The 18,525-nt window shown below is 44.0% G+C and overlaps 1 protein-coding gene across 1 annotated transcript; it reads left to right on the forward strand.

The window, feature by feature from the left end:
- Positions 1 to 215: 215 nt before the first annotated feature.
- LOC124018108 lies at positions 216 to 16,573 on the forward strand. The gene is made up of 15 exons (XM_046333381.1): positions 216 to 327; positions 3,903 to 4,373; positions 4,878 to 5,068; positions 5,468 to 5,572; positions 7,674 to 7,812; positions 8,136 to 8,277; positions 8,714 to 8,846; positions 9,172 to 9,327; positions 9,416 to 9,453; positions 9,937 to 9,966; positions 11,367 to 11,533; positions 13,026 to 13,456; positions 13,720 to 13,819; positions 14,688 to 14,940; positions 15,118 to 16,573. Exons 2-15 carry the CDS (start codon positions 4,242 to 4,244, stop codon positions 15,198 to 15,200), a joined length of 2,100 nt encoding a protein of 699 aa, XP_046189337.1. The 5' UTR covers positions 216 to 327; positions 3,903 to 4,241; the 3' UTR covers positions 15,201 to 16,573.
- The last annotated feature ends 1,952 nt before the right edge of the window (positions 16,574 to 18,525 follow it).

Consider the following 18,525-nt stretch of genomic DNA (forward strand, 5'->3'; position numbering starts at 1 on the left):
TCCTCTAACCATTTGTTCTGTCCTGCTGGATATCCTAGTGAGGAATGTTCAATTGGTTAAGCCATAATTAGACTACAAAATGCCATTTACTTGGCTTAGTTTCAGCTTGTGCTAAAAATCCGTCACTCATTGTAATTTAGTCATACCGTTTCCTCTTAGTCAGAGCCACTGGTCCAGCCAGTTTAGCATCTTTCACTCAAGTGCATTCCCAGCAACGTACTAGGTAATGTGAAAGCTGAGATGCAGCCTGCACTTCCTATCGGACCACTCAACTCGCTGACAGCTGTCTGTCTGAACACCAGGAGACCCTTGGTTGAGTGATTTAAGGTTGGTATTGGAGGGAAGAGATTCCTGAACTTTTAAATCAGAATATTTTTTTTGGTAATGTGGCTGGGCTTCTGACAAATCAGTATACTTTTTGGTTGTGATGAGATTTGAGCTGCTATGGCTGTTTACACTGAACCTTGAGTACCCACTTGTGATTTGTTTTGCTGACTGTCCACCCATATCACATCTGCTATGGGGTGGTAGAAATATAATTAGCAAAAGATCTGAATTGGGCTGCCGGTGTAAACGCAGCCTGTGAAGTTTCTTTATACTTGGCATAGACCAATGGTCAAAACATCTGGATTCCACACATTCTAACACGTCCTTGTGTTTAGGAAAGGGATGGAGGGTCAATGGTATGAGCTCTTTTTAAAGGGGGAAATCTGCATTTTGAACATTAACAAAGTTGCCACCCCACCACTGATTTGGTAAATGGCTGAGGGATGGGACTGAATGTAACCACTCAAATTCATAGATGGCTGAGAATGCGAAGACTGACCAGCTACAATATAAAATTGTTATGAAGCTACAGTTAAATTCACTTGTTTTTGGAAATAGTGGTAAAACAAGCTTATTGGTTCTGATGGGTTAAGACTGAACTGACATGATGCATTTAAAAGTAATATTCAATGAATTCAGTCTAATTTAAAAGTACTAAAATTGATGTAGCAATTGCTTCTAAGGGAAGTAGTCTGTTTCCTTCTGTAACATAATGTTCTCTGGTCATTGTTGCGGTGCTGAATTTTTTTCTGGTCACCTGACATAGTTCAGGGCCTGGTGGTTGTCAGGTATGTTCGTTGTGCTGGAACAAAAGCCTGCACACACTTTGACCTTCAACCTGGGCCTGTATTCACAAAGCCTCCTGAAGTAGGAGACCTGAGAGGTATACTACAAAACAGAATCAATGAGTTAAGCAGCTAACTTTGATCAACAACTAGACATGACTATAGATTTTCTGGGTCATTATGCTCAACTTAAATGTATTTTGTGTTAATTAGTCCATGCCCATTTGAAGCTTATCTTAGAAAAAATGTCAAGTTATTTCAGAATATTTAGGCAATTTAGCTGGTTAACTTATTGATCCTCCTTTGTAGAATAGCCGTCTGATCTTGGATTTAGATCATAATAAATAAGATGGGGATCTGATCCTAGACCAGCACTCCTTCTCTGAGACGCCCTAATTCAATGTATCTTTACCAACTTACCCTCAAGTCCCTTGAAGTGGTGTCTAACAGGTCATTTATTTCCGTACTCAAACTACGTTTAAATCAAATGTTATTTGTCACATGCTTCATAAACAAGTGTGGACTAAAAGTGAAGTGCTTACTTACGGAACCTTCCTAACAACGCAGAGAGAAAAATAGAGAAATAATAGAAAAAGAAAAACCAGGAATATATACATGAGTAATTATAACTTGGCCTTTTACATGGGGTAAGTACTGAGTCGATGTGCAGGGATTTGAGGTAGATATGCCTACTAGAAAGTGTGTGCCCTCAGGCCTGGAGGGAAGCAATAGTCATTCCACTACCTAAGAATAGTAAAGCCCACTTGTTCAAATACCTGAAATCAGCCTGTTACCAAACATTAGTAAACTTTTGGAAAAAATGGTGTTTGATCAGATCCAATGATATTTTATAATAACCAAATTGACAACAGACTTTCAGCACACTTATAGAAAGGACATTCACCACGCACAGCACTTATACAAATGACTGATGATTGGCAGAGAAATTGATGATAAAAATATTGTGGGGGCTGTTTTGTTAGACTTCAGGGCAGCTTTTGACATTATTGATCTTAGTCTGCTGCTGGAAAAAAACGTATGAGTTATGGCTTTACACCCCCTTGCTATATTGTGGATAAAGATTTACCTGTCTAACAGAACACAGTGTGTTCTTTAAGGGAAGCCTCCAACATCAAGGTAGAATCAGAGGTCTCTTCACAGTCCCCAAGTCCAGAATAGACTACATAGAGCCATGACTACATGGAACTCTATTCGACAGCAGGTAACTGTTGCCAGCAGTAGAATCAGATTTAAAAACCAGATAAAAATACAGTTGATGGAACAGTGGAGACTGTGAAGAGACACACACAAAGGTACAGACACTCACATAAACACACAAGCGCTAGCACACACACTCTACACACACGTACTTTGTAATATTGTTGTATGGTGGTATATACATTTTGTATTGTAGACATGTAGTGGTGTAATAATGTTATATGATGTACTGTTTTATCTTTTGTTTTATATGTAATGTGAGTGCCTGAATGTGTTTGGACCCCAAGAAGAGTAGCTGCTGCCTTGGAAGGAACTAATGGGGATCCTTAAACTCCAGGAAGAGTAGCTGCTGCCTTGGCAGGAACTAATGGGGATCCTTAATAAACCCCAGGAAGAGTAGCTGCTGCCTTGGCAGGAACTAATGGGGATCCTTAATAAACCCCAGGAAGAGTAGCTGCTGCCTTGGCAGGAACTAATGGGGATCCCTAATAAACTCCAGGAAGAGTAGCTGCTGCCTTGGCAGGAACTAATGGGGATCCCTAATAAATAGAAATATGTACATATTATATGTACAAAACGCAGCCTTGAGGAAGATCTCAATTGCATTCGCCTTGCGTCCTCTCTCCTTTTTTCCTTCTCAAAACCCATTGGAGGAGAATGTCAAAGGAGCAGGACATCTGGTTTTCTCATCCAATAGCTTCTGATAAGGAAACGAGGAGAGAGGACACAAGGTGTATGGAATCTACCATAGACTTTCAGGAATCTGAAGTGTCCTTGAGTAAGGCCTAATTAGTCTGTCAGTCAATTGCAGCCCACCACTTGGTTTTCTGTAAAGCAGAGGGATAGGGCTGGAGAAATGTAAGATCTCATTCTTTGAATGAGCTATGGATGAAATGACTGACAGCCAATAAGATCAGCATATTTAGAAGTTATACAGGACAGTGTTTGTAACTTTTAAAACTGAATTCTTAGAATAGATTTTCTTTGCATACCATCCCCACATACAAATGAACAGGTCATAGTTTTCACCCTGTAACACTGAAACCCAATGAGGGTAAATTAGGTTACTCTTGAAATTCCTCAGTCTTTGAATTACTCCTTAAAGGCCCAATGCAGTCGTTTTTATATCAATACCACATTCCTGGGTAACATTTGGTACCTTACTGTAATAGATTATCCCATTAAAATGGGCAAAAATGGCTTTTTATCAGAAATGTTTTTCTCAAGCAAGGACTGTATGGGAGTGGTCTGAGTGGGGAGGGGAAATCTGAAAAGTAGCTGTTATTGACAGAGAAGTCTCCATAACAATGTGTGTTGGAACTGGAAAAGAATGAGACATTATACAAAAACAACAGGGATGTCCACATTCATAACATTCTAACCTTGATGTGTTGATGTCCTGTTGACTTTTACAAAGACAACAATAATTTAAGTTGTGTTACTACTAGCACATTTACAAATGTTTGGTCATTGTCTCAATATTGATCCTGTTTTGTAAAATAAGAGTGAGTGTGTTTGTCTGTGTTTCATGTTTGTGATTGCCCTCTAACTGACCTCCATTTCTGTCTCCAGAGGCCCAAGCTTCCTTCGACACACCTCCATTTCTGTCTCCAGAGGCCCAAGCTTCCTTCGACACACCTCCATTTCTGTCTCCAGAGGCCCAAGCTTCCTTCGACACACATCCATTTCTGTCTCCAGAGGCCCAAACTTCCTTCGACACACATCCATTTCTGTCTCCAGAGGCCCAAGCTTCCTTCGACACACATCCATTTCTGTCTCCAGAGGCCCAAGCTTCCTTCGACACACCTCCATTTCTGTCTCCAGAGGCCCAAGCTTCCTTCGACACACATCCATTTCTGTCACCAGAGGCCCAAGCTTCCTTCGACACACATCCCTGTGTGAAAAGCTCTGATGTTGATCCAAGTTTTTCTGGGGCACCTGGTTATGGCCCTAGGTCTGCTCCTGTCCTACCCTGTCTGTGAGGCCACCTCTCTGGGTGCAGTGGTCAATGTTGTCCCTCTAGAGAAGAGTGGAGGAAATATGGTGAGGTTACACATTGTTAATTACCAATGCTGTCAGCTTTTAACATTGTGTATTAGGAATGTCAGGATTGACCTAAAATATGCACTGCAATAATGATAGGCTTTCTATGTTATGATGCACATGTGCACAGTATTCAAATGAATTACAAATCCATGTTGATTGGTTCTGTCACGAATATCATCCTCTGCTCTCTGAGCCTGACTCCACACCCATCACTCTTCGAAGCCTGACAGGTTCTTGCTATACCTCCCAGCTGTAAACACACAGCCCCTCCAGGTTACTTACTACACTGGTATTTTACAGTCTCTGGGATTTACCTGTTGTTTTCATTGTTTTTGTTTGTTTCAATTTGCTTAATGAAATGGTAAATAGCCAATAATTACAGTGTGGTTTAGGCACCAATAACAGGTAGACAGTGATTGTGCTGAATTCCGAAAAGCAAGTTCCTCACTGTTACCATGTAATGAATTATATGACCTCCTGACCTCACGTCACCTTTGGCAGGTGAGGGCCCACTACACCGTGATCTCTGCCCTTCCCTGTCCTACGTTCTCCGGAGTGTGTCAGACAGGGGAAGACTGTGTCGTGCATACCACCTCTTTACCTTACACAGGACAGAAGCCCGCCTCAGGCTGGTGTGTCCGCCAATGGCAGAGGACCATTCCCAGCAACTACAAGGCCAACGTGAATGTGGGGTATGTGATTCGCTGAGAGACCTGTTATTATTATTACTACACCGTGACCATTTGATGTGCTTTTGTAGAACATCTATAGAATCAATACACACTGACTGGTCATGTTCAGCGCTGGCTTCCGCAACATTGAAGACCGTAAGGTTTCATGAGTTGGTTTCATAATGGTGAAAATGTTACACAAACTTACTTCAATGCAGTTGGTCATTAGACCTCCTCAGTCCTCACAATTCAGAACATTAATGTATAATGCAGTTTCATGACTGATCATTCTTACTTTATATCATATGCATTATGTTGTCTATGTGTTATAAAGCAACCCTTTTGCAGGTTATGTCACACCATTTCAGGAAAAGTGAAAAACAAACATACTTATTTGACTCCCCTGTAACTGTGAATTAGGTCCAACGTGAATGTGTTTCTGTTCTTGTGGGCTGGACCCTCCAACCAGTCTAACCCATTGAGACTAAACCAGCCCCCTTACTGCAGCCTGCCTCCTCCTCTCAGGTAACTCAACTCACTGTAACCTGGACCTGAGTCTTGAACTGCACATAAAAACATTACTCTGTTTACTCTAGTCTACACATTCTCATGGTTTTGACTGTTGATATGTAGTGTGATTTATTTGGTCATGATGACTGATACATTTGGACCCTTTTCTCTCCTCTTTCCCTCCTTCCTTCCTCCCTCCCTTCCTTCCTTCCTTCCTTCCTTCCTTCCTTCCTTCCTCCCTCCCTCCCTTCCTTCCTTCCTTCCTTCCTTCCTCCCTCCCTCCCTCCCTTCCTTCCTTCCTCCCTCCCTCCCTCCCTTCCTTCCTTCCTTCCTTCCTCCCTCCCTCCCTTTTCTTTCCTTCCTCCCTCCCTCCCTCCCTCCCTTCCTTCCTTCCTTCCTTCCTTCCCTCCTTCTCTCCCTTTCTCTCCTTCCTTCCTTCCTTCCTTCCTTCCTTCCTCCCTCCTTCCTCCCTCCTTCCTTCCTTCCTTCCTCCTTCCTTCCCTTCCTTCCTTCCTTCCTTCCTTCCTCCCTCCCTCCTCCCTCCCTCCCTCCCTTCCTCCCTCCCTTCCCTTCCTTCCTTCCCTCCTTCCTTCCTCCCCCTCCTCCCTCCCCTCCCTCCTTCCTCCCTCCCCTCCCTCCTCCCCCCCTCCTTCCTTCCTCCCTCCCTCCCTCCCTTCCTTCCTTCCTTCCTTCCTCCCTCCTCTCCCTCCCTTCCTTCCTTCCTTCCTTCCTTCCCCTCCCTCCCTCCCTCCCTCCCTCCCCCTCCCTCCCTCCCTCCCTCCCTCCCTCCCTCCCTCCCTCCCTCCCTCCCTCCCTCCCTCCCTCCCTCCCTCCCTCCCTCCTTCCTTCCTTCCTCCCTCCCTCCTCCCTCCCTCCCTTCCTTCCTTCCTTCCTTCCTTCCTTCTTCCCTCCCTCCCTTCCTTCCTTCCTTCCTTCCTTCCTCCCTTCCTCAGCACCGTTATCCCTTTCCATACTTTTTTCTTTCTCCTCTGTATCTCATCCCGATTGTCAAGCTCTTCGGTTCCGCCACAGCCTCTTCAAGTCTCTCAAAACAGGGTCCCAGTCCTCAAACTGCCTGTGTGTCTGACTTATTGTTTATAAGATACACGACTGTCCAAAAGTTTGGGGTCACTTAGAAATGTCCTTGTTTTTTAAAGAAAAGCACATTTTTTACCATTAAAATAATATCAAATTGATCAGAAATGCAGTGTAGACATTGTTAATGTTGTAAATGACTATTGTAGCTGGAAACGGCAGATTTTTAATGGAATATCTACCCAGGCGTACAGAGGTTCATTATCAGCAACCATCACTCCTGTGTTCCAATGGCACGTTGTGTTAGTTAATCCAAGTTTAGCATTTTAAAAGGCTAATTGACCATTAGAAAACCCTTTTGCAATTATGTTAGCACAGCTGAAAACTGTTGTCCCGATCAAAGAAGCAATAAAACTGGCCTTCTTTAGACTAGTTGAGTATCTGGAGCATCAGCATTTGCGGGTTTGATTACAGGCTCAAAATGGCCAGAAACAAATAACTTCATTCTGAAACTCGTCAGTCTATTTTTGTTCTGAGAAATGAAGGCTATTCCATGAGAGAAATTGCCAAAAAACGGAAGATCTCGTACAACGCTGTGTACTACTCCCTTCACAGAACAGCGCAAACTGGCGCTAACCAGAATAGAAAGACGAGTGGGAGGCCCCCGGGTCACAACTGAGCAAGAGGACAAATACATTAGAGTGTCTAGTTTGAGAAACAGATGCCTCAAACTGGCAGCTTCATTAAATAGTACCCGCAAAACACCAGTCTCAACGTCAACAGTGAAGTGGCGACTCTGGGATGCTGGCCTTCTAGGCAGAGTTGCAAAGAAAAAGCCATATCTCAGACTGGCCAATAAAAATAAAATATTAAGATGAGCAAAAGAACACAGACACTGGACAGAGGAACTCTGCCTTGAAGGCCAGCATCACGGAGTTGCCTCTTCACTGTTGACGTTGAGGCTGGTGTTTTGCGGGTACTATTTAATGACGCTGCCAGGAGGAATTTATATATGTAATAAAGTGGGGAGAAAACTCTTAAGTTACATATGATATTAACTGAGTATCTATTCTTGTGTCAGGGCTCGTGTGAACTGTCCACGTCACTTCCCACTGACGGTGAAGGACATGGATGGGGACACAGTGCTCTGTCGCTTTGCCCAGGCTGACCTTGGAGAATGCCTTGACTGCCCCCAGTACAACTTTCTGAGGATGGAGGAGGTGAGTCTTAACTTATCTGTGTCTTTGTGTTAGTCCACACAGCAGTGACTGTTACGATGCCCCAAACCGCCAAGAAAAGGTGCAAGAAAGAGAACCGTGTGGGATTTCATTCCTATCCAGAGAAATATCAAACATGAATCGGTCATTATGGATGCATCATGTACCATCTAAATGTGCGGGGAGGTTAAACCAGTTTAGAGTTATTTGTTGGACTGGTTTTTTTAGGGCTAGACTTTCGGCTTCAGGCATGTGCTCTGCGGAAAACAAAGAACAATTGTTTTCAAATAAATGTTGTTGAATTTGTTTAAATTGCTACTTCATAGGAGACGTGTACGCTGTTGTACAACGGTAAATCGTCCGCTGGCCAATACTCTGTGCAGCTGATGGTGGAGGACTTTTCACGCCAAACCCAAACCAACAAACCCAAAGCACTCAGTTCCATCCCACTGCACCTGTCCCTTACAGGTGAGACTGACACACACAAACTATTTCACGCGGTCTTCTCTTTATTGATGGGCCTGTTTTAGGGGGAAATGAATCAGGTATATTCTGCTGGTCTGTTCTCAATAACTCTACATACTGGACTCTATAATGTCGCTGTGTTGTTCAGTATTGAACTGAGGCACCCTGGGATTGATTTATCAAGCGCTCTTGAAAAATACAATTTCAACACAGTAGTTAGTAATTGATGAATTACCCATATTTATGTACCGGTAGCAACATAAATATGGGTAATTCATCAATTACTAACTACTGTGTTGAAATTGTATAGCAACATTTTATATTGAGATACACCCAAAGTTCTTGAAAATGAGCAATCATATACATTATGATACCTGAAGGAGGTTAAAAAGATTGTTGTTTAAAACTAAATAACCTTCTGTCTTGTTCTTGGTTTCAGTGGAGGAGGCGTCCTCAAGCTGCACTGCTGAGCCGGTCACTACAGGACTGACACCAACAGGGGGAGCCACCATCTACGTTCTGCCCTATGAGCAGATCAACGTGTCTGTCACCTTTCATTCTGACCTAGAGAGGTGTGTTATACTACTGAACCTAGAGGTGTGTTATACTACTGAACCTAGAGAGGTGTGTTATAATACTCAACCTAGAGAGGTGTGTTTCTCTCTCTCTCTCTCTCTCTCTCTCTCTCTCTCTCTCTCTCTCTCTCTCTCTCTCTCTCTCTCTCTCTCTCTCTCTCTCTCTCTCTCTCTCTCTCTCTCTCTCTCTCTCAGTTGTGTGTAAAAGTTACAAACGGGTTGTTTTCAAAACTTTCAATGGGGATTTCTAATGGAGAAGTTAGTCAGTTGCTGTGCATATTTCTACTGTGTTGACTGTGTTTGCGGTATGTCTCTTCTTCAGCGTGTCAGAAATAGCGGTGGTTGGTCCCCCTGGCCTCTTCAGGACAGCGCTGGAAACCAAGGGTTCCCTGGCCACCATGAATCTCACATGGGTCCGGAGCCCCAGTAACCTGCCCCCCCCTCTTTTGCCCCTTTGTTTCCTGGCCAACACCAACAGGTAACTTTTTGTCAACAACCAATAATGTTTTGGCATATGTTATAACCAACCTGTCTGATGTACTTTACACAACCTTTTTTCTTCACAGTTTGCAGTCTGAACCCAGATGTGTGTGGCTTTACCAAAGTAAGGACAAGAACAGTTCTTCCACTCTGTGTGTGTGTGTGTGTGTGTGTGTGTGTGTGTGTGTGTGTGTGTGTGTGTGTGTGTGTGTGTGTGTGTGTGTGTGTGTGTGTGTGTGTGTGTGTGTGTGTGTGTGTGTGTGTGTGTGTGTGTGTGTGTGTGTGTGTTGCATGTGTGTGCGTGTGTGTGTGTGTGGTGCATGCGTGTGTGCATCAGTCCGAGAGTAAGCATGGTGAAAGGATCGTGTTAGTGTTTACAGTGGTGCATGCGTGTTAGTTGTTTCAGTCCGAAAGGATCGTTTCTTAGAAGCATGGTGAAAGGATCGTTTCTTAGTTGTTTACAGTGGTGAAAGGATCGTTTCTTAGTTGTTTACAGTGGTGAAAGGATCGTTTCTTAGTTGTTTACAGTGGTGAAAGCGGGGTGAGGTAAAGGTGCAATATTTGGTTCAAAATATGTTCATAATATACACCTTTTTTTCTGTTCCAGGACAGATGGAGACCTTTCCCACTGGAGCAGGTATAGAACACACTGTGTAGTTGATATCCACGACTGGCTGGCTGGCTGGCTGGCTCTTGATATATCGTCTCTTTCCAACCAATATGGAAAAGACACACACATACATGCAAATAAATACACTACAAAGACCCTCCTCTCTTCACCATAACCCAAACCCTTACCCTAACCCAGGTTCCTATCCAGATCCCTCCTCTCTTCACCATAACCCAAACCCTTACCCTAACCCAGGTTCCTATCCAGATCCCTCCTCTCTTCACCATAACACTAACCCAGGTTCCTATCCAGATCCCTCCCCTCTTCACCATAACCCTAACCCAGGTTCCTATCCAGATCCCTCCCCTCTTCACCATAACCCTAACCCAGGTTACTATCAAGATCCCTCCCCTCTTCACCATAACCCTAACCCAGGTTCCTATCCAGATCCCTCCCCTCTTCACCATAACCCTAACCCAGGTTCCTATCCAGATCCCTCCCCTCTTCACCATAACCCTAACCCAGGTTCCTATCCAGATCCCTCCCCTCTTCACCATAACCCTAACCCAGGTTCCTATCCAGATCCCTCCCCTCTTCACAGATAACCCTAACTCAGGTTCCTATCCAGATCCCTCCCCTCTTCACCTAACCCTAACCCAGGTTCCTATCCAGATCCCTCCCCTCTTCACCATAACCCTAACCCAGGTTCCTATCCAGATCCCTCCCCTCTTCACCATAACCCTAACCAAGGTTCCTATCCAGATCCCTCCCCTCTTCACCATAACCCTAACCCAGGTTCCTATCCAGATCCCTCCCCTCTTCACCATAACCCTAACCCAGGTTCCTATCCAGTCTTCACCATAACCCTAACCCAGGTTCCTATCCAGATCCCTCCTCTCTTCACCTCCCCTCATAACCCTAACCCAGGTTCCTATCCAGATCCCTCCCCTCTTCACCATAACCCTAACCCAGGTTCCTATCCAGATCCCTCCCCTCTTCACCATAACCCTAACCCAGGTTCCTATCCAGATCCCTCCCCTCTTCACCATAACCCTAACCCAGGTTCCTATCCAGATCCCTCCCCTCTTCACCATAACCCCTAACCCAGGTTCCTATCCAGATCCCTCCCCTCTTCACCATAACCCTAACCCAGGTTCCTATCCAGATCCCTCCCCTCTTCACCATAACCCTAACCCAGGTTCCTATCCAGATCCCTCCCCTCTTCACCATAACCCTAACCCAGGTTCCTATCCAGATCCCTCCCCATACACAGATACATCACACTCTTTTTCTTCTTTATTCATGTTTTGTTTAGTCTGATATTTTGTTTTGAGTCCTTTATTTTTGTTTTTGTTTTCATTTATACAATGTGGGTCCTTAAAAAGCTCTATGTCCCGTATATGATTATTATTTCTGTCTCCTTCCAGAGCTTACATGTGGGGAGACTGAGATGCATCTGGTTCTCCCCATTTCCACTCTGAAGAACCTGATTGTGTCAGAGCTCCAGCTCAACCATCCTTCCTGTAGTGTCACGTCCAACTCTACCCATGTGATGGCCCGCATCTCTCTGACTGGCTGCGGCACTAAGAGAGTGGTACGAGACTCCGCCCACTCTATCAAATGCAAAACTTACATTGGCTCCGTCCCAGTAGTGGTGCATGAGTAAAATAACTGGAAAAGCCAAGCCAGAGAAAATGCCATATTACAACCTACATGTTGTGATAATTACCTTGTTTGCTATATAACCTGTTAGTTCATATGCCTTGCCACTGTGATATATAGGCCTAAGACTGAGACAATAAGAAGACACAGTGGCAGAATAAATTCAACTACACCTTTGTTTCATCACAAAACCGGAAAGAAACCTCTGTCTGATGAAGTCCACAAAGCATAGTGCATGAAACAAACAGTTACATGACCTACAGCATGGTCCAGCAAGGTAATGTTGGGGTGGCAGGTAGCCTAGTGGTTACAGCATGTCAGAATAATAGTAGAGATAATTATTTATTTCAGCTTTTATTTCTTTAATTACATTCCCAGTGGGTCAGAAGTTTACATACACTCAGTTAGTATTTGGTAGCATTGCCTTTAAATTGTGTAACTTGGTTCAAACGTTTTGGGTAGCCTTCCACAAGCTTCCCACAATAAGTTGGGGGAATTTTGGCCCATTCCTCCTGACAGAGCTGGTGTAACTGGGTCAGGTTTGTAGGCCTCCTTGCTTGCACACACTTTTTCAGTTCTGCCCACAAATGTTCTATAGGATTGAGGTCAGGGCTTTGTGATGGCCTCTCCAATACCTTGACATTGTTGTCCTAAAGCCATTTTGCCACAACTTTGGAAGTACACTTGTTGTCATTGTCCATTTGGAAGACCCATTTACGACCAATCTTTAACTTCCTGACTGAGGTCTTGAGATGTTGCTTCAATATATCCACATAATTTTCCTTCTTCATGCCATCTATTTTGTGAAGTGCACCAGTCTCTCCTGCAGCAAAGCACCCCCACAACATGATGCTGCCAATCCATTGTTTCACGGTTGGGATAACGTTTTGCTTCGGCTTGCAAGCCTCCCCTTTTTGTGAAGCCAAACATAACTGCCCATTATGGCCAAACAGTTATATTTTTGTTTCATCAAACCAGAGGACATTTCTCCAAAAAGTACGTTCTTTGTCCCCATGTGCAGTTGCAAACCGTAGTCTGGCTTTTTTAATGGCGGTTTTGGAGCAGTGACTTCTTCCTTGCTGAGCAGCCATTCCGGTTATGTCGATATAAGTTTTGTTTTACTGTGGATATAGATAATATAATAATAATATATGCCATTTAGCAGACGCTTTTATCCAAAGCGACTTACAGTCATGTGTGCATACATAATATTGTACCTGAAGGAAAATGATGAAACTCAGAGACGAAAGATAAATAATTTTATATGTTTTTTCTTGGTCAGTTTTTTGAGGAAGCCTGGCTTCCCTTTGCATACATGAATGCACGCCACTGCTCCTTCCATAAATCCGTTTTAACAGACTGTCTGCTGTGATGTGTGAACGAACCAGAATATCCACACATGATCCTGTTCCTTTTCTCCTCAGCACTCTGGTTCAGAGATGGTGTACACCAACACCCTGCGAAGTGTACGCAACACTGTCATCAGTCGGCAGCCCACCCTGATTATGTCGCTCGCCTGCCGTTTCCCCGGCGTCGAGGCCAAGGGCCCGCGATATGCCATCAACATGCCGTCGGAACAGGAGACCTTCGGCATCATCAAGTTCTGGTTGGAGTTCTACCGGCCTGGGGAGGGGCCCATGGCTAGCAGAACTAAAATCCCCAAGTTCCGCCACCTCCTCCCTTTCTCGCAGCGTGTCCGCCGAGAGATGTCGGTCCGCACCGCGAGCAGGCTGGACACACTGGACCTGCATGTGTTCTCCAACACCACTCTGGACAGGGCAGAGCTGATGGTGGGCAAGTGCATGGAGTCCGAGACAGAAGACATGGCTGACAGCCACTGTATCCTGGATCAGGGGTCAGTAATAGTTTTATGACATTTTTACCCAATCTTAATTGTTTTTTATTACCCCAAATGGAGTACTTGGGTTCTTAATACAAGCTCTACAATAAGCCATATGAACTGAACAATGCATGGAATTTCAGAAAACTGTCCATTTAACTCAGTTGAGGTGGTAGCAATTTGTCAAGTCGCTATGAAATGGATAGTTTACTGCCTCTGTTTTGAAACCGCTTCTCTCACCTACATTAAAAACATGAAATGTCTTCCTTCTTTCTCAGGTGTTCGGCTGGAAATGGAACCCTGGAGATTCTGACTTCAACCCCCACTGTCAGGGTATACCGAATCAACCTGAGCACTATCAAAACTAAAGGAACTACGGTGTGTCTTTCTGGCCATGTATCTCTCTTCAGGGATATGAAGGGTGCTCCCATTTGTCTCTCGGGCATCCGGAACCTGCCAACATGACTATCCAGTTGAGCTAAAGCCCAGGGACTAAAAATAAATAAACTAACTAGTGCCTATATCCCATACTTAAGCAATAATGCATGAGGGGTTGTGCCAAATGACCAATATACCAAGGCTAAGGGCTATACCAAGGCTAAGGCCTAGTGGTTAGAGCATTGGACTAGTAACCAGAAGGTTGCAAGTTCAAACCCCCGAGCTGACAAGGTACAAATCTGTTGTTTTGCCCCTGAACAGGCAGTTAACCCACTGTTCCTAGGCCGTCATTGAAAATAAGAATTTGTTCTTAACTGACTTGCCTGGTTAAATAAAGGTTAAAAAAAATATAGATATATATATATATATATAGCACAAACAACAGAGGTTCCTTATTGCTATTATAAACTGGTTACCAATGTAATTAGAGCAGTAAAAATGTATTTTTGTCATACCTGTGGTATACGGTCTGATATACCACAGCTGTCAGGCAATCAGCATTCCCAGTTTATAATATTTAATTTAAAACATGTTTTATTATTGTTATTACTGATTTATCCACTTCAATCAGTCTGCCACTATGTGTTTGTCCCTTTCAGCTCTGTTTGAATACCAGTATATGTCCATCTGAAAGGCCATCAAATGTGTATAATGCTTATTTCAAATTCTCACAATATGTTTCTCCAAGAGTTTTGTGGTCTTGGGTCCGACTCTCTCTAACGACGTTAGCCTATATGATCACAATAGTGTAACAATCAGTAGTACAAGTGTTGCATGTGTAGTTGATCGTGTCTCTTGTCATCTGCAGATGTACGTGGAGTGTACAGTGTATCTCTGTGTCACCACGAGGCCCTCTCAGAAGTGTCCTAATCAGTGTGACAGGGCCAGCAGCAACCAGGTAATGGTTGACAACGTGCTGACCAGGAGCTACACCGTCCGCTCTGGCCCTGTTAGCCTCGTACCCACCACCGCTGCACTGGCAACTACCACTGTGGTCCCAGCAACCACCCCCACTGGTACCATTAGTGCAACAGCAGCACCAACTACAACAGCCTCAAATGGTAGGATTTGTAAACAGGCTCAGCTCAGTCCCGTAGCTTCAATTTATCTTTGGGGGCTTTAGCCCGGCAGTATTCCAACCGATAGGGAAAAGATGACCAGCACTCACCAATAAAGTAGAACTAACCAGTGATATTTACCCTCAATTGGATTCTCTCCTCTACTTTCTCCTACTCTAGCTCCGACTGAGGACTCAAACATGGCAGTGGGCGTGGTCTTGGCTGTCATTCATGTCTTACTTCAAGGCCTGCTTCATCACTGAAGAGAGCAAGGCTTATAATTCCAATGTTGTTAAATTGTAGCTCTCGTGAATTACTGCATACTAATCTTACATCATAAGAAGCCAATGGAATTAATGATATGACACACTTCTTACATTGAATGGGTCGTTTTTCAAGATAATTATTTTGTACAGTAAAACTCCCCATGGTGGTTTCTACATTTTCTCTGAGGACATTGGTAGACTTACATTGCATCAAAACTCGAAATTTGTGCATGTAAAGCACGAAACACCGAGAATCTCACTGCTGAAAGGTACTTATCACAGCGGGTGGCATTCCATCTCTTGCTCGAGCAAAAGCGGTAGCTGCTGCGTGACAACCTGGTAGTGAGGAACCTACGGCTTCTAGTCAGTGGCCAACAACTTGATTTTGAGCCAATCAGAGGTTCGTCATTAGTTACCACAGCCACAAAGTCATGTGATTTTTAAACCTAAACTTAACCACACTGCTAACATTATGCCTAACCATAACTTTAAATTAAGACCAGAAAGCAAATGTTTGTTTTCATTCATTTTTATGATGTAGACAATTTTGGACTTTGCGGTAACTAGTGGAAACCCAATCAGAGAGCACCAACCCCCACGTTGGGGAGCCAAGAACGGAAAAAAAAGGAAAGAGGGCAGTTTTCCGCACATCCTCGGATGAGCCAGTCACACTTAATATGCAATGTAGGCTATGGGATGGAAACTAACTAAGTGCACAGACAAAATACTAAATTATTCCTCCAAGCTAGCTAACCAACCACTGTAGTTAGTATTGACATTGTATGTAAATAACAATAGATTCGCTAGTGTCCATGAAACAGCTGCCTGTGTCAGTTGTGCAGTTAGTTGCCTAACTTTAGCTACCAAACGTTAGCTAGCTACATTTTTGGCTATGGGCTGGTACTTTGGGATTATGGAGAGTGAATAAAATGGTTTCTTCTTCACCTTGCTATGTAGTTATCTGGCTGTGGCCATCTGGCTAGTAGCAACATAAACACAGATGTCTGGTAATCTAGACCATAAACAAGACGCACGGATATGCATTGCCAAACAAAGCTACTGCCACCTTCTGGTTTGGAGTATTTTAAAAGTCTGAATGTGTGACGACTTCCAAGGTCTTTGTTGTGTGATCACAAAAGAGTGACTGCCGACGCTGTTCAGAGTTTCTAAATACAGTCGGGAGGCAAACGTTTGACAATTTTACTTGTGTGTCTGAGATTTAGCTATTTTTAACTGCTGTTTATAACTATTTTCGTCCAAAAATCCTGTTCAAAATGTAATCCTGGAAATGAACATAAAATAATTGTTTAAATTTTGACCTGGTCATGCATGCACTGTAAAAAATATAAATAAAATATATTTTCAACTAATTATTATTAAGTAACTGGTTCCACAGCCTTTTTTTTGTTTACTCAACTTTTCGGTCCAAGTGTGACCTGAACAAAACAATTACTCAAACTTAACTCCAATTTGACAAGAATTCAGTCAATTTAAAATGTGTTTTCTCAACTTGTCTCATTTGTTCATTCAGCTATAAATTATTATTTGGGCAACCATATTTGACACGTTTTTACATACAAAAGCGCTGATTGTGTTTGTAACCAATTACACAATCGTTTTTTTAGGTAAGATGCCCAAATAACATTTGAGAACACACATAAAGACTGACTTGAAGTACACTGCTCAAAAAAATAAAGGGAACACAAAAATAACACATCCTAGATCTGAATGAATGAAATATTCTTATTAAATACTTTTTTCTTTACATAGTTGAATGTGCTGAAAACAAAATCACACAAAAATTATCAATGGAAATCAAATTTATCAACCCATGGAGGTCTGGATTTGGAGTCACACTCAAAATTAAAGTGGAAAACCACACTACAGGCTGATCCAACTTTGATGTAATGTCCTTCAAATGCGTCTCAGTAGTGTGTGTGGCCTCCACGTGCCTGTATGACCTCCCTACAACGCCTGGGCATGCTCCTGATGAGGTAGCGGAAGGTCTCCTGGGGGATCTTCTCCCAGACCTGGACGAAAGCATCCGCCAACTCCTGGACAGTCTGTGGTGCAACGTGGCGTTGGTGGATGGAGCGAGACATGATGTCCCAGATGTGCTCAATTGGATTCAGGTCTGGGGAACGGGCGGGCCAGTCCATAGCATCAATGCCTTCCTCTTGCAGGAACTGCTGACTCACTCCAGCCACATGAGGTCTAGCATTCTCTTGCATTAGGAGGAACCCAGGGCCAACCGCACCAGCATATGGTCTCACAATGGGTCTGAGGATCTCATCTCTGTGCCTAATGGCAGTCAGGCTACCTCTGGCGAGCACATGGAGAGCTGAGCAGCCCCCCAAAATGCCACCCCACACCATGACTGACCCACCACCAAAACGGTCATGCTGGAGGGTGTTGCAGGCAGCAGAACGTTCTCCATGGCGTCTCCAGACTGTCACATCTGTCACATGTGCTCAGTGTGAACCTGCTTTCATCAATGAAGAGCACAGGGTGCCAGTGGCGAATTTGCCAATCTTGGTGTTCTCTGGCAAATGCCAAATGTCCTGCACGGTGTTGGGCTGTAAGCACAACCCCCACCTGTGGACGTTGGGCCCTCATAACCACCCTCATGGAGTCTGTTTCTGACCGTTTGAGCAGACACATGCACATTTGTGGCCTGCTGGAGGTCATTTTGCAGGGCTCTGGCAGTGCTCCTCCTGCTCCTCCTTGCACAAAGGCGGAGGTAGCGGTCCTGCTGCTGGGTTGTTGCCCTCCTACGGCCTCCTCCACATCTCCTGATGTACTGGCCTGTCTCCTGGTAGCGCCTCCATGCTCTGGACACTACGCTGACAGACACAGCAAACCTTCTTGCCACAGCTCGCATTGATGTGCCATCCTGGATGAGCTGCACTACCTGAGCCACTTGTGTGGGTTGTAGACTCCGTCTCATGCTACCACTAGAGTTAAAGCACCGCCAGCATTCAAAAGTGACCAAAACATCAGCCAGGAAGCATAGGAACTGAGAAGTGGTCTGTGGTCACCACCTGCAGAACCACTCCTTTATTGGGGGTGTCTTGCTAATTGCCTATAATGTCCACCTGTTGTTATTCCATTTGCACAACAGCATGAGAAATGTATTGTCAATCAGTGTTGCTTCCTCAGTGGACAGTTTGATTTCATATAAGTGTGATTGACTTGGAGTTACATTGTGTTGTTTAAGTGTTCCCTTTATTTTTTTGAGCAGTGTAGTATATCTTAATTGGATGTTGGCATGCACACTTTTGTGGGAATGTATCAAAAGTGGACTAATGAATATGGGGGGGTT

The sequence above is a fragment of the Oncorhynchus gorbuscha genome, unplaced genomic scaffold, assembly GCF_021184085.1.
Source record: "Oncorhynchus gorbuscha isolate QuinsamMale2020 ecotype Even-year unplaced genomic scaffold, OgorEven_v1.0 Un_scaffold_390, whole genome shotgun sequence".
Lineage (NCBI taxonomy): Eukaryota > Metazoa > Chordata > Actinopteri > Salmoniformes > Salmonidae > Oncorhynchus > Oncorhynchus gorbuscha.